The sequence below is a fragment of the Myodes glareolus genome, chromosome 21, assembly GCF_982192425.1.
Source record: "Myodes glareolus chromosome 21, mMyoGla1.1, whole genome shotgun sequence".
Taxonomy (NCBI): Eukaryota; Metazoa; Chordata; class Mammalia; order Rodentia; family Cricetidae; genus Myodes; species Myodes glareolus.
In genome coordinates, this window is record NC_142046.1 from 55,488,668 (window position 1) to 55,503,613 (window position 14,946).

The 14,946-nt window shown below is 50.7% G+C and overlaps 1 protein-coding gene across 1 annotated transcript; it reads left to right on the forward strand.

Moving 5' to 3' along the window:
* Positions 1 to 1,572: 1,572 nt before the first annotated feature.
* Positions 1,573 to 4,259, forward strand: Hoxd4 (homeobox D4). Its single transcript, XM_087900061.1, has 2 exons — positions 1,573 to 3,243; positions 3,793 to 4,259. Exons 1-2 carry the CDS (start codon positions 2,817 to 2,819, stop codon positions 4,125 to 4,127), a joined length of 762 nt encoding a protein of 253 aa, XP_087756187.1. The 5' UTR covers positions 1,573 to 2,816; the 3' UTR covers positions 4,128 to 4,259.
* The last annotated feature ends 10,687 nt before the right edge of the window (positions 4,260 to 14,946 follow it).

The window sequence follows — 14,946 nt, forward strand, 5'->3', positions numbered from 1 at the left end:
CAGTGGACCTGGCTCTAGGCTCCATGATAAGAATCTGGGATCCCCAGACTTTCCTTGGTCACCCCTTCCCTTCCTGACACCCTTGGCTGTGGGTGCTTATCTCTACTGTGGCTGCTTGCTTGCCAACCCGAATCTGGCGCCTTGTAGCTGCGCAGAGCACAAAAAAACGCCGGAGAGATCAAAAGCATTTGTATGGGCAGTTGAGTGGGAGGTGAATATTTAACGCTTTTGTTCATCAATAACTTGTTGGCTTTGACCTGTCTGAACAAGTCAAGCAATAAGGTGAAATGCAGGTCACAATGTCTAACAAATATGAAAATGTGTATACTCATCTTGGTCCCAACTCAACCCATCAGGCTTCCCCAATTTGTCTGGATAAAGCTTAGGTAGGCCCAGGATCCCCAGGAAAGCCATGGGTGAAAGGGCTTGACATCTGCGGAAACTGGGGTGTGGATGTCTTTAAACAGATAGGTCCTAGTCCTTTTTAGAATTGGCACCCAGGAAACCCCTTCAAAACAGTCAAAACGGTGCAAGTGAAAGAAGGGGTGGGGGCTTGAGGAAGAGCGAATTGCAGAGTAAAAGTGAGCACCCAATTTTGCCAGCTTTGGTGAAGGGAGTCCCCCTGCCCCATCCCATCAAACTAAGGCCAGGCTTGAGAGTGATTTTTGAATTACTGGGGAAGGAATCAAAACAATATCTAGAAATGTGAACATCTCCAGCCTACTATCAGGCATCCAAAAAACTCGGCTCAAACCAGGGCATCCCTCTGCCCCTGAAATCAGCCCAGCCCCAGAGTGCATCTGGGCTCTTGATACCCTGAATTGAGGGGCAAGCCCAAGACAGCGGAGGCGCTGGGGCGGCGAAATTCGTGAACTTTTGTACTCTTCTGTGCTGCTGTCGGCAAAGCAAAAATAATGAAACTTTGTGATATGTTTGTAAATGATTTCGAATGACCCCTCGCCCTGCCCTTCACCATTAGCGCGACGGTCTCAGCCCAGGGCGACTCGGTGGCCGCAAACAGTGCCTGCCTCGGGGTCTGCAGCAGCAGCAGCAGCAGCAGCAGCAGCAGCAGCAGCAGCAGCAGCAGCAGCAGCGGCGGGATCCGAAAGTCCAGCGGGGCTGAGGGCCCAGGAAGGTAAATGCTTGAATTCTGGCAGGACTAGCTGTGACCAAAAACCTGGCTCAGGAATTGGTGGAGAATATCCCCGTTTGCCTTTTTCAAAACTCCCTGCCGCTGAGGGCCTTTGCTTCGTTTTGGGAAATACCACTTGATAAGGGGGCGGGAGATTTGGGTTCTGGAAGGGGGCAATAAAGCCTCTATCTCTGGGGTGAAAGAAAATTCCCTCTTTTTTTTTTTTTCTTTTCTATCTTTAAGAAGCAGCTCTTGGTTGCTCAGCTGCTCCGTAGCCCTGATCAAAGCAACAGAATAATGGGACTCATTGCTGCAAATTGTCTCCGGAGCCTACCTGAACTGTCTCTGAAAACCGGGCTTGAGGAGTTCCTGGTGGCTGAGCTGAAGAGATCTAGGCTGGCGGCTGCCTGAGTGTCTGCTCTGGGTAGGACCCGAGGTTGTAACGTTGTCTATATATACCCTGTAGAACCGAATTTGTGTGGTACCCACATAGTCACAGATTCGATTCTAGGGGAATATATGGTCGATGCAAAAACTTCATATGTCTCCGACATAGCCAGAACAAGGCACCGAGAATTGGGGCCGCAAAGCCGGCCAGCCACCTCTTTCTTTTTCATACCTTGGATTCCAGGATGATCGACTTTTTCTGGTGACATTGTGCAGTCTTTTCTTGGAGAAGCCTTCACTTCTACCAATAGAGCTTCCAGGAGGTGCTTAAGGGGTTGTCTGAGTGTTAGACCAAAAGGCCAGGTTTTAGGGTACTGGGGAGTGAGGTGAAAGACCAGCAAGCTCCTACAGCAGCTGTTCCTTCAGAAGCATATCGAGATATGACGGTCCCCAAATGGGGCTCACCTGGTTTTAGCACCCTTGTGTGGGAAGAATACAATCTGGACAAAAGGCCATTGGAGACCTTTGGGGTACATTTAGGCAAAGTTAAGGTCCCCTCACCATCATCCCAACCTGACCCAATCCACAGCTACCAGACCCAGGACAGTGAAGGGCCTCCTGCCATATCATCAAGACCCAACTTCAACTAGAAACACCCCAGCCTGGACATGGGCGGAAAACCATAGCGGTTACTCATTGCCTAACTCAATTCAGATCCGCCAGATACTGGTAACTTTTGGGTGACCCTGGTGAAAACAAAGCCAGGACAGGTCTTTGTATGTCAGAGTCCAGGACTCCCGCCAGCTGGCCAGGCAGGCTGCCTGCCTGGGACGCTCTCTACCCAACTCAGAGGCCACATTGCCCACACTCATTCTTCCTCATTTTGCACCCCAATAGGAGAATTCGCTCTTCCTGGAATTGTGCCCACTTCGGAGACAGCTTCAGGCGATGGTGGTGAGGAGGGCATGGGAGGTTAGCAAAGTCGGTGGAAGACAAAAGCCGGGGTAACCTGCTGAGAACAGGGGTACTGGGGATAGAATTGGAACTATATTAACATCTGTCAGGGACTCTCAAATGTGGCATGGCAAGTCACTTGATTACACGTATGTTATTTAGTTAAATTTGTTAAAATTATGAGATGCTCACAAACCCGGTGATAAACTCGCTCCCTTCCTATTGGCTGGCCTGGTCACATGGCCGCCCAACTTTATTCAGTTGACAGCAAGTAGGAGGGCCCAATGGAAGGAGAAAAAAAGACAACACGAGAAAAATTAGTATTTTCTACCTTCTGAAATTAATGGCCATGAGTTCGTATATGGTGAACTCAAAGTACGTGGACCCCAAGTTTCCTCCGTGCGAGGAATATTTGCAGGGTGGCTATTTAGGTGAGCAGGGAGCCGACTACTACGGCAGCGGCGCACAGGGCTCCGACTTCCAGCCCTCGGGGCTCTATCCACGGCCCGACTTCGGTGAGCAACCCTTCGGAGGCGGCGGGCAGGGGCCTGGCTCAGCGCTACCGGCGCGGGGTCACGGACAGGAGCCGAGTGGCCCAGGAAATCACTACGGTGCCCCGGGAGAGCCGTGCCCAGCGCCCCCGCCTGCGCCCCTGCCTGGCGCCCGGGCCTGCAGCCAGCCCACCGGCCCCAAGCAGCCGCCCCCGGGGACAGCCCTCAAGCAGCCGGCTGTGGTCTACCCCTGGATGAAGAAGGTGCATGTGAATTCGGGTAAGGAGCGGGTGTAGCGACCTTTCAGCCTTCCCCCACCTCTACTCACATCTTTTGGCCTGGGCCCCCTGGAGGGGGTGCGAGTGGGTGGGGGCTTGTGAAGCTTCCTTGGGCGCCACAATTACTCTCTCCATAAATTTTTATAGCTGAAGGAGCAGGCCGGGACCATGTGGCTGGCTGCTTGGCTGTGGGCGCAAAAGGGGGTGGGGATGGGGGTGGGGTGGGGGAGGACTCCATTTCCACAGCAGAGGGAACGCAGACCTGGGAGAAGGGCACTTCCAAAATGTTGGAGATCCTGAGCTCTTGGTGGGCCAGGGAGAAGGGAGCACCTTTGAGGATATGTGAGCCTGGGGAGTGGGTGCGTGGAAGGGGTTGGGTGGGAGTATGTGTATTCTTAGGGAGAGGGCGGGAGGGAGGAAACAGGCAAGCTTGGAGCACGGGGAGGGCCGAGGGCTGCAGGACGCGCCAGGAAGTGAGGGCAGAGGCAAGTCAGGGGCCTAACTAGTGGCCGGGCTCTGACCTGGCTGTCCTGTCTGTTTTATCTCACAGTGAACCCCAACTACACCGGCGGGGAGCCCAAGCGTTCCCGGACAGCCTACACCAGACAGCAAGTCCTAGAACTGGAAAAGGAATTTCATTTTAACAGGTATCTGACCAGACGCCGTCGGATTGAAATCGCTCACACCCTGTGTCTGTCAGAGCGCCAGATCAAGATCTGGTTCCAGAACCGGAGGATGAAGTGGAAAAAAGACCACAAACTGCCCAACACCAAGGGCAGGTCTTCTTCTTCTTCCTCATCTTCCTGCTCCTCCTCTTCAGCTGCCCCCGGCCAGCATTTGCAGTCCATGGCCAAGGACCACCATACGGACCTGACGACCCTATAGAAGTGGGGACCCTGGGCCCATCCCTCCCTGCACTCCAGGTTGAGGCGAAGCTGCGGGTGCAGGCGGGGCCTGCTGTCACCTCCCTGGGCTCTAAGGTACTGTGGGGGTGGACCTGGGACTTGCAGGCCGCTCTCGGACTAGGTTACCATCCTGCCCGAGGGCAGCCCCCTCCCTAAAGGGATGGGGTGGGAGGGTGGGCGGGCTTCTTTAAGTATATTATCATATGGCAGGAGCTACTGAGAACATAAAACCTTGGCGAGTCATTAAACTCATGAAAATCTCTGCTGTTGGATGTTGAATTTGCAAATGAAGGTTGGAGGCTTTACTCCAGTGGGAACCTGAACATTCTCCTCCACACCACCCCTTCAGGGGGCTGCGAGACTTAGTAGCTGTGGGGGTAGTTGAGGCAGAAGGCCAGCACCCAGTGCTAGGTGCTTTCAGTGTGAACAGAAGAGCTGAGGGAGAGTCTCAGAACTTTCTGAGTTATCTATATAATTTCTGCTGTGATAAAGAGAAATGCTTTGCTCCCAGTGGCCCAGGCCCAAAGAAATAAATCCAAGAAGGAAGTGGAAACGGGTTATTTTATGTTCTGATTATATTTGCTTAAATATTTATTTGTTGGGGGAATGAACTACAGAAAATCCCTGGCACCTGTGTGCCAAAAACCTTAGGCTAGTGAAAAGAATCGAGCTTCAGGGGGCTGAATTAGATATCTGTGGACTCTCTTCTGGCCCTATTTGGGATTTTGAGCTCCTCCCTCCCACCCATCCCCTGGAAATATGTGTAGGAGGCCCTTAACTCTCCCAGAGGGAAGTCAAGGACCCAGGAAAACTGAGTTTTGAAAATGTATTTCCACATGTGCTTGCTCCAGCACTGTGTTTGCAAGGTGGTTGAAAGAAAGAGAAGGGGAAATAAGAAACAAATGGCCCAATATTTTTCTCCGGGGAAAGAAAACAAAACCTATATGCCCTGGGTCATCAGGTAATTTCTGAATTTTCTTTTCCAACTGAATTCCAAATGCTCCAAGTACCTCCACATAGCAGATTTTTTTTTAAAAAAATAGGAATCACAATCAGTGTATGGCCTATGGAGGGTGGGTGGCCCTGTGCAGTAGGGAGAAAGAGGGTTGGTAGGTGAGGAAGTCTTGTTTTTAAAAAGGAACTAATAGACTCTGGAAGTCCACAAAAGTTGATCTTAAAGATATTTCCCTGAGGGGTGTGTGTGTGTGTGTGTGTGTGTGTGTGTGTTTTCTGAAGTGTTTCTCAAGACATTAATTACAAGTAGAAATTGTAAAAGCCTCAAAGTTTTCAGGTCCCCTTGAAGCCGAGTGGCTTTACCTTGAAGCCAGTGGCTTTAGAACAAGCTCAAACAACAGTAAGGATAGTTATTTATTTACTTTTATTTCTCGTCTGGGAAGAGTTCAAATCTCATTTTCATAAAACACTAACCCTTAACGACGAGGAAGATAAGGGTCAAAGGTGATGATGGAGCTTATACACTCAAATGAAATGAGGTTTTGAAAGCTTGAACCCCAAAGCTTGGGCTCCAGACAGAAACTCCTGACTGCAGTCTCCCCCACCCCAGTAAGAAATAGGGAGGGGTAAACTTAAATTTTACTCATAAGATCAATAGTGCTGCTACTTTTCTCAGTATTTCAGAATACTTTAGAAGGTTTCAGCGGTTGTTTTTAAAATAGATTTCAGTGGAGGAGGAAAAGGCCTGGGCTTTGGTTCTGTGTCTCCTGAGAGCTGAGGGAGGGCAAGGATTCAACTGAAGTCCCTAAACTGAAATTCTGCTTCTCTGAAGTATCTTCCAAGCCTTGGTCTTTTGTATTCGACCCTGGGGAAAGCTCTTTGTCCCTCCTTGGGGTGAGCCTGGCTCTCAGACTTGCACATGGCAATACTTGAATATCACCACGTCGGGATATTAAAGATGGATATTCCTGCATTATTTGCATCATTGTTTCTATGACAAAAAGCACAGAGTTCATACATAGTCAAGATGTCTTTTTTTCTGACGCCCTCACGTTGAGAAGCTGAAAAGGTATTTTACTGAAGTTGGGCTAAATTACAGAATCAGGTTCACCCAGAGGGCAAATTTTCTGTTCGATTGGTTGTATTTCAGCCGGGAGGACTGACCTCTAAACCCTTAACCTTTTGGACTGTAACTACCCTTCTCCTCTTTTCCCTGTCCCTCTAACACGGAATTTCTTTGGATGCTGTGTTTGAAAAGGGCAGCTAGCTATCCTTGGGCCAATTGGCAAGTTGCTAAGATTCTTTCCTAAAAGCCAAATCTGAGCAAATATTGAACCACGGCCTTGGGTCAGGGGAGTATATATTTTCACAAGATTCAACCATATATACTTACTATGAAGATTATTATATAGATTTTTTTTTCTCCTCTTCTCCAAAGTCCTGGTTACTCCTCCAGCTTCAGACCAAATACTACCCCTTCTTCCTCCTGCCCCAAGGGAAAGCCAAAAGTACGCTTTCCAGAAGAAAACCCTGGTTCCTTCCCAAGCATAGCCCCACTACTTTGGAAAGTAACTTAACCCGAGAAACAACTTCTTTGTTTTTAAGACTCAGCTCTACTACTCAGCTGGGAGGGATTGTCTTTTGAAATGCTAATGGCTCTTGCCTGGCCTAAAGAGCAATTGCCAGTCTTGAAGTCCCATTCGAACCCTAGTATCCATTTGGGTCCAAAAGAGGACCCAAAAGACCAGGAAAGGGGTAGCCCCCGCACTCCCCCCCCACCCTGGTCACCTAGGGCAGGGAAGGAACTGCATCTCCATCTGGGAACGTGCTGTAGAGAAAGCAAGACGTAGAAAGGCCCTGGTGCCCATTTGCTGTTCTTTGTTTCCAGTTTGTTCCCCCAAATATGAGCCAGAAGTGTTTATTTGGGTGTTTTAAAACCTGTGTGGGGTGGTGATTGGGGCTGAGGAGTGGAGCCTTTGCTGAGGAGTGGGCCTCGGGCTCACACCTCACTTCGTTCATTGCAGCCTTTTGTTGAGAGGTGACATTGTCAGTCAGCCCCTTGGAGTCTGCTCACAAAGATGCTTTTTAAAAATAGAATTGACCGTGTTTTACCACCACTGATTAAAGTATTATTTATATTAATTGTTGCCTGTAGTTTTGATGTAATTCATTGATCTATATTTGAAATAATAAAAGGTGTAGTAAAATCTCCCTCCTGTTTGGTGCCTTGATAGAGACTCTTTGTTAAGTTTCCCAAAAACCAGCATTCATTATAAACAATTTATCTTTTTATTTTCTGCAATAAAATTGACACCAAGTTATTTGGGGCCTATGGTGTGAAAGTTAAAAGTCATGTAAGGTCTAGCAGTTCTACATTTCCATCCACTCCCAGTCTGACTTCTTTACTTTGTGAGCATTGGAAAGCCTGATGCCAGATCCAGGCTGCAAGGTGGAGGGCATTATTTGTTGAAAGAAAGAGAAGCAACTGCTTGAACTACTAGGGGGCTCCAAATAGGTTTTCTGTCTGGCCAGTTCTTAGGACCCCCCCCCCTCACCCAAGGAAGTTTTCCTGATGCCTTTTATGAGAAACCTTCCCACTCTCCAGAGACTGGGGTGAGTGTTTGTTCTGGGCCCAGCTGAGACTGGTTGGTTGGTGGTTGCTCCGACCTGACCTGTCTAGCCCCCCATCTTGGACTCCTACTTTTCTGGAGCTGCTGAACCCCTCTGTGGTTACCAACACCTGCCCCCCCTTCCCTGAATCCCTCTGGCCCCTCAAACAACAATAAACACTCTCTACTAGAAAAAGTACCATGCACTATTTTTATCACGAGGGCTTTCCCACATCTTGGCCTCAGCTTTGAAGAGGGGGCCAAGACAGGAGTTCCAAAAGAGATAGGGGGTGTCTTGCTGGAGACAGGAAATGAGTAGAATACATAAAATAGAACATATGTCCTTAATATATGGAAGGGCTCGACCCAGACGCGTGGACATGTGTATTTATAAGTGTGCAGACAGAAGTTTAAATATTCAGACACATTTTATGATTGTCCTCTGCCCGTCTTCTGGTTAATGGCTCCTCCTGTGCCCACCAATACATCAATACCGCTGTGTGTATTGAATCACCGGCAGGGATGAGGAGGAAGCGAGTCCATAGCTGAGCCCGCTGAGTACAGTACAGTAACTCGGACCCTCGGCAGACGGCGCCATGTTGGGGAGCCGTCCCTGCCCCCCACGCCGGGCTGGGCGGCCGGGGCTCGGCGGCAGCCGGGGGAGGGCCGCTCATAACCAGGAGAATTTTCAAAGTGCGAGGAAGATGATAAGAATAGATTTCTACAAGTCGCGACCACGTGATTGGCGAAATAATTAATTCAGCACGTCCCTTAAGAAACACGGAGTCGTCATTAATCTGCCACGCAAAGGGCTCTCTCCGACTTGGAAAGTGCAGGGATCCCGAGAACACGGCCCGCCGAGGGGGGTCCCCCTCGCCCGCAGACCCGGCCCCGCGGCGGGCGCTGAGCGCGGCCCGCAGGTAAATATTTGGGCTACTTTTATTTCATCAGATTTCAATCCTTAATGAACTTAGCTGTCAGAGTCGCTGACTAATAGTTGCCGTTGCTTCTCTGGTTTGGAACCGCGCGCCGGCCAGAAGTTGTTAGTGGCTTGGATGGTGACCTTTGGTTCAGCGAAGCTTTGCACTTATGAAAAATTACTACGGGCGGCGGAGTGTGTGTGTGTGTGTGTGTGTGTGTGTGTGAGTGAGAGAGAGAGAGAGAGAGAGAGAGAGAGAGAGAGAGAGAGAGGGTGTGGATAAGGATGCCGAGGGTGTGCGAGGGGTGAGGGTGCAGGGGGTGAGGGTGCGCGCAGCCTGCTCCCCAGACAACAGGAGTTTAAAGAAAAAAAAAAATCCCGCCGGGCTGGGGACACTCCTGGCGCACGCGGGCCGAGGTTGCCCGGTCGCCTGTGTCTACCGGGAACAATGGTCGCTGTCACCGCATCTGCCGCCTATTCTTAAACCAGCGAGAAAAGGCCCTGGCCCTCTTTTCAAGCGAGGCTCGTAAATTTTTCTTTGCGTCATAATAGAAGGCTATAAAATCGAGTTGAAATTTTACCCCAGGCGGATTTTAACCAACAGATAATGATTCCAAGCTACTTCTCTCGTTCTCCGCCTTCCCCACCCCTAGCTCAGCGGCTCATCGCTCCAGCGAGCAGTTTCTTCTTGCTTTCTCTTTAGTTTCGGATTTGTAATATTTTTTTTGAATATCTAACAAAAGGAAAAGAAGCCCTCCAAGTCGGAGCAACCTAAGCAAGAGGAAGCCTTCGAGAGCGCGAGGCTGTGGTGAGCCACAAAAGCGACAGTGTCTCTTGCTCTCCTTTCAGTCTCTTTTTACCCCCACTCCAAGATTTGACATTCTAAAGACGACTGGACTGTGCTCGGTCCTACTCCACCCCAGCTAGCCACGTCCCTGAGACGGGGGCCAGTACCAAACATTCTCTTCTTCTAGCTGCAGGCTCTGACCCGGGATTCTCAATGGACAGTCCTTTCGTTCACTTCCCCCCACCCCCAACATCTGTGCCTCCACTGACTTTGAGGAGAATTTTAGAGAGCAGGCCGTGTGTGATTAGAGCTTAGAGTTGTGTGTATGTTAGTTTTAAATTTTTGATGTGTGTGTGTGTGTATTTCTCCGTCAGGATAGCAACAAAGTTTCCCCCGTTATGAATTATACATTCAAACAATAACACATTAATTCAATTATTCAAAGATGACAAATGTTTATGTGCTTAGCAAGTGACTCCTGCACGCAGATTCCGGGTGCTTTCTCTGCTTGCATTTTTCTCAATGAGAATCGTCTCCCTGCTCACCCCACCCACTTCAATCCACTCAGACATCCCCTGGTAGGTTCAGAAAGGAACCCACAAAAAGGCTTCCCAATCTCACTAGAGGTCGGGCCTCCAACAGCCTCCCAAGGCCCGGCTTGGCGGGCACAGGCCCGGGCTATTTTATCAGTGTGACAATTGCCCGGGTTGGTGTGATAAATCATCGTAAGTAATTCCTGAAAGGGTGTGAGGCTGTTGGGGGCCGGGCGAGGACTGTAAATCTTTCCGGTTTATTGCTCTATGAACATATGCTCCGATTGAAGAAGGCTTAGATCCTTTCCTGGAGACGAATTCCCGCAAAGCAGCCCCCCTCTTTGACTGGGGAATTAACACTTGCAGTCCGCAGCGAGCTCAACCCCTGGCTGGAGGCCTGGGGGCGGGGTCCTCAGAATGGGGGTGGAGTGGGGTTAGTCTAAGGTCCGTTACAACAGGCACCCCAAATGGGTCTGAGCCCTGGCCGGCCAGGTGAACAAAAGGAGGGAACTCTCTGTTAAGTTTGGGAGATGGATCCAGTGACCCTTTCTTTGGAACCTGCCAGGTCCTCTAGATTGGGGTTTCAAGACCTTTTTCCTTTCCCTGGAGCTCATTTATAGCTTTGGGGTTCATTTTGCCTCTTAAGAGGCCATACAAGCCATGGGACATCAACTTCTTGGCAGAGTCGCTAAGAAACTGAGAAAGCCAAATTCGGGAGGGAGTTTCCCATCTTCTGGGGGTTCTAGGGTGAGGGCAGAATGACCAGAGGTTAGACAGGGGCTCTCTACAACCCAGGAGTGAGCCTTGACCGAGATTCGCTTAACTCTTCTTCCTACAAGCAGAATATCTACCGCCGATCTCATCTAGTCACTTGCAGAGTGGTGAGGTGTGTTCTGATACAGTAATTCTAAAATAGAAATCTCGTTATCCCCAGGTAAGCCCGATTCAGTAGGCCCCCTAGCCCTCTTGGAGTTACCGCAGGAAGCGGGAAGCCGCGCCGGCTGTTGCTGGGTCTGCGGGATCCCGTTGGCTCTGAGCAGTTCCGGAATCATACAGGATCCCGTCGGCTCTGAGCAGATCTGGACTCACACAGATCGAGGTGGGCAGGAATTCCTCGCCTAGGTGACTCCAGACCCCAAAACACTTGGGTGTAGTGCTCAGAGCGCCAGGAAAAGAGGTCACGCCAGGGCCTGCCCTGCTGCTAGGCGGATTTTTTTTTTTTTTTTTTTTTATTCTGGTTCAGAAGTGGCAGCTTGCCTGCTGGGTCCGCGAACCCCAGCCAATGCCCCCAAGGAGTGGCGGGGGTGGCAGGGTGATAGGCCAGAATTGAGAACCAGCGGGTCCTACCTTAGGGCAGGAACGGGTGCTGTGAGACTTAAGTGCCTGGCGGTGAGTGGGGAAAGCAGACAGACAGCAGCCTGGGGGACGGGCAGGACATCTTGTCTAGGTGCGTGCAGACATGGAGTACAGAACATTGAGGAGCTAGGGAAGCCCCGGATTTCTTTTTCATAGTCCTTTCCACAAAGGCTTTTAAGAGGAAACCTCTAAAATGTCCAATCCACTGGTAGGTCTGGCAGAAGGCCGGGCCAGGGTCAGAGGTCTTTGCCCGGAGAGACTCTCAAGTCCTCACCCCTCTGCAGTCGGCCAAGCTGTGGCTGCGCTGAACCCAAGCTGAGAGGGTGGAGGCTTTCCTTCTCTCCTCCACCAGGGTCTTGCCCCAGGGAAGGTGCCTGGGTCCCAAGCTTCCTGCGCCCCTCCTCCCAGCCCCCAGGCCTGGCTGCGCTCTTGGGCTGGATGGCGTGAAAGTTTCAGCCTCAATCAGTACAATCTTCCCTCGGGGTCACGTGAACAAATATGCTCGCATTTGAAGGCAGCGTCTGTATTTCCCGACTATGAGGGGGTTTCCGGGGCTCTCTCCAAATTCAGAAAGGACCACGTTCCGAAAGCAAAACAAATCCCGAGCTCTGGGGGGCCTGGGAGGGCTGGGCAGGAACCCAGGAGTGGGTGGGGGAGCAAGTGGCCTCCGCTCTGGGCCTGGGAGCGGACCGGTGGGAGGGTGGACCGACCAGCGAGCAGCGCAGGCGAAGCCAGCTTGGGGACTACAAACTCGTTCCTCCAGCGTTTATTGGTAGTTGAACCTCAGCCTGGTTCCGTTCTACCGGGAATTCCGTGTATTCGGGTATATGGCCGAGTCTGCAAGCGCACAAGACCAGGGTTGGGACACTGCTGTCTGCAGACAAAGGGGGAAGGCTAGCTCTGCCCCCCACTGGCGCCCACTCTGAGACCGAGGACACCAGGTTTATGATAAATTGGGATCCAGGTAAGCAATTGCATGACAAAATGGAAATCTTTGGGCACGGTGCTGTTTGCTGCCCTGAGCGGGATACTAAATATGATTTATTTTGTGTAATCTGTGATCTTGATTATTGCCAATTGGTGAGGCAGCCCGCAGACCTAGATGCGCGCTTCTACATATACAGCGAGGACGGTGATTAATCGTAACGAGGTGTGCTTTTATGGGGACATTCCCCGCCTACCAAAAGGTTAAGAGGACACCACCTTACCAGGCTTGGAGGGTGGCCGGCAGCGTTGGGGAGGAGGTGTAGCAGTTTAAGGAGTGGGTTTGTTGAGCCGGACTAGGGGCTGGAGTTAGTATTTTGAGGGTAAATGTGTAGTTATGAGAATGGGCTGAAAATGGGATGAATAAAAAGACACTTTTTTTTTTTTACACTGTCACTGCCAAAGTAAGATGGAACATCATATTAATTCTGCATCTTGGGCTGCTGGGCTGGGGTGCAGGCGGGTTGATTTATACGCATTTAAAATAAACTGTGTGACCAGCCAGCTCCCTGCATTGTTCTGGTAGCCACCTCCAAACACTGGTGAGCCTTTACCTCTTGCTTTTGGCTTCCCATTTTTCCCCACAGGAGTAAAAATGTCCCCCAATTTGAAAAGACCCCCCCCCCCAAACTACCCTGAAGAGTTTTGAGAGGCTTCTCCAATCTCTCATCAGCATAGGCTTTGACTGTTACAATGATGAAGAACAGGTTTAGTGTTCCTGGGTCCTTCTGCCCAAATAACCCTAAGTGGTAAAAGCTAAATCATATTGGTTCCTGCATTCCACATATTCTTTTATTGACTTGTTCCTCCCAACTTCAGCCTAGAAGTGTAGAAGACAAACTATCTCAGGTCTTTACCCCCAACCAAGGCAAGGATGAGTGGCTTCATGAGCCGGAGTGGGCCAGATCCCACTGCACTACCCCATGGAAGGAACCCTAAATTGAGGTACACTCCCGAAATGTAAGTTGGGCCAGGCCCCACTGGAAGAAGGGACTGAGTTCCACAGCCCTTGCCGTCAAAGGGAGCAAGACAAGTTGTTTTGTCAATCAGCTGCACTGGGCTCCGTCAGAATTTGAAGTCGGTGGACGTTTTTCTTTGCTCATTGCCTTGGAGCTGCGAGCCTGCCAGCTTAGTCAGCTGAATCCAATTACTGCGAGCAGCATTTCATTTGGCCCCATGGAGCACTCACTTAGAACTTCCCCGAAATTTTCAATAATCCCTACCAAGGCTCCTCTCTGGCCCCCATCCTGAAGAGTTTTCCCTGGGTGCGGATGGTGGGTGGGGTATGGGGGTCGGGTTGTCTGGAGCCAGCTCTTCCCCAACACCTAGCCGGCAGGACCCTTCTGCCTCTGAAGTTTCTGGCTGAGAAAGGGGTACTAGAACTCAGACAGACAGGACGAGAATTCAGTCGGGTTCAGACCACAATTTGGGGCACCCAAAAGACCGAAATTAGGTCGGTACCGCCGGGTTTGAAGAAGAGGAGAGGAGGAAACGCAGAAGAAAGCTCTGGAGGAAAGGTGTTTTGATTGTGACCCAACTAACCAACTTGGGATCGGCTTCCCTTTCCACTTCCCAAGCCCCCTGTGCCCAGAGCTCAGAGCGCACCATTTACCATAAAAAGCCCAAGCACGAACTTACCGGGTTCCTCAGCACCTGGAAAATAAAATTGAACTATATCCTTCTTCTTGGGGAGTGATTCTACGTCTAAAAAAAGCCCTTTTCAAAAATAAATAAAGAAAATAAAGCAGCGCAGGTTGATGTCTGCCCACGCGATTGCATAATAGAAAGTGATTTAAGGACTTAGGCCACGGGTTTGAGCATCCTGATAACCCCTTCATCTCTACTGCGCCATCCTTGGGGGCCCAGTCAAGCGGGTTGGGGTGTAGTAAGCAGGCAAATGACGTGCCCCCTTGGACCCACGTCGTCAGAGAAGCTAAAGTCAGGGCGCAAAGTTAGGAATCCTACCGGGCTGGGATCTCTCTGAGGCGCTTCCGTTGGGTGTTCATTAAGGGGTGAGTTATTGCAGCGTGAGCCAAAGGTCACTTCAAAGGCTTATGGCTACGCTCTCTAGTCTTTAGAAGCGCCCTGAACGCTTTGTGTGGGGTTTTCCCGGGCGCAGTTTAGTGTTTGCAAACTACTGAGTCGACAAATTGCACAGGGTAGATCAAGAGAGAGACAGCGTCTCTTTCCTTTCACCTGACCAGGGGCCAGCACCAGCTGGAGAGCCGCAGTGGTGAGCGGCTTGGGGCGGGGAGGAGGTTTTGGGGTGGAGGGACGGAGGGCTGTTGGTTTCTTAGGGACTTTAACAGAGTGGGTCCGCTGTCTTAAAGGCGGTTTATAGCCTAGTCCCGATCCAGAATTGAGCAACCCAGGCCCCGAATGGTTTGGTACTCTCTAATACACTCGGAAAAGCTAGCTGAGCTAGAGAAACAATGTGCAAACCGGGATATAGCTAGTGCCTAGCTCTGGGTGCACTCGGGTCCTTTGGGCACAGCTCCAGTAGCATCCACCCTAGGTGCACCTGAGTACCTAACCTCCTTTCCTAACCCACCTCCATTCATTGCGTTCTCTGCGCCTCTGCGAGGGCTGACCCACTTGGCTCACCCCGGGTCCTTTCCTCAGGACCAGGTTCCCTCCCCCTCCCCCATCCAGGCAAG

Bases quoted from the DNA above. Each gene is read 5' to 3' on its own strand.
- Hoxd4 (XM_087900061.1), top strand. From the start codon at position 2,817: ATGGCCATGAGTTCGTATATGGTGAACTCAAAGTACGTGGACCCCAAG. The intron at 3,244-3,792 runs GTAAGGAGCGGG...TTTATCTCACAG, and splicing joins GAAGGTGCATGTGAATTCGG to TGAACCCCAACTACACCGGC.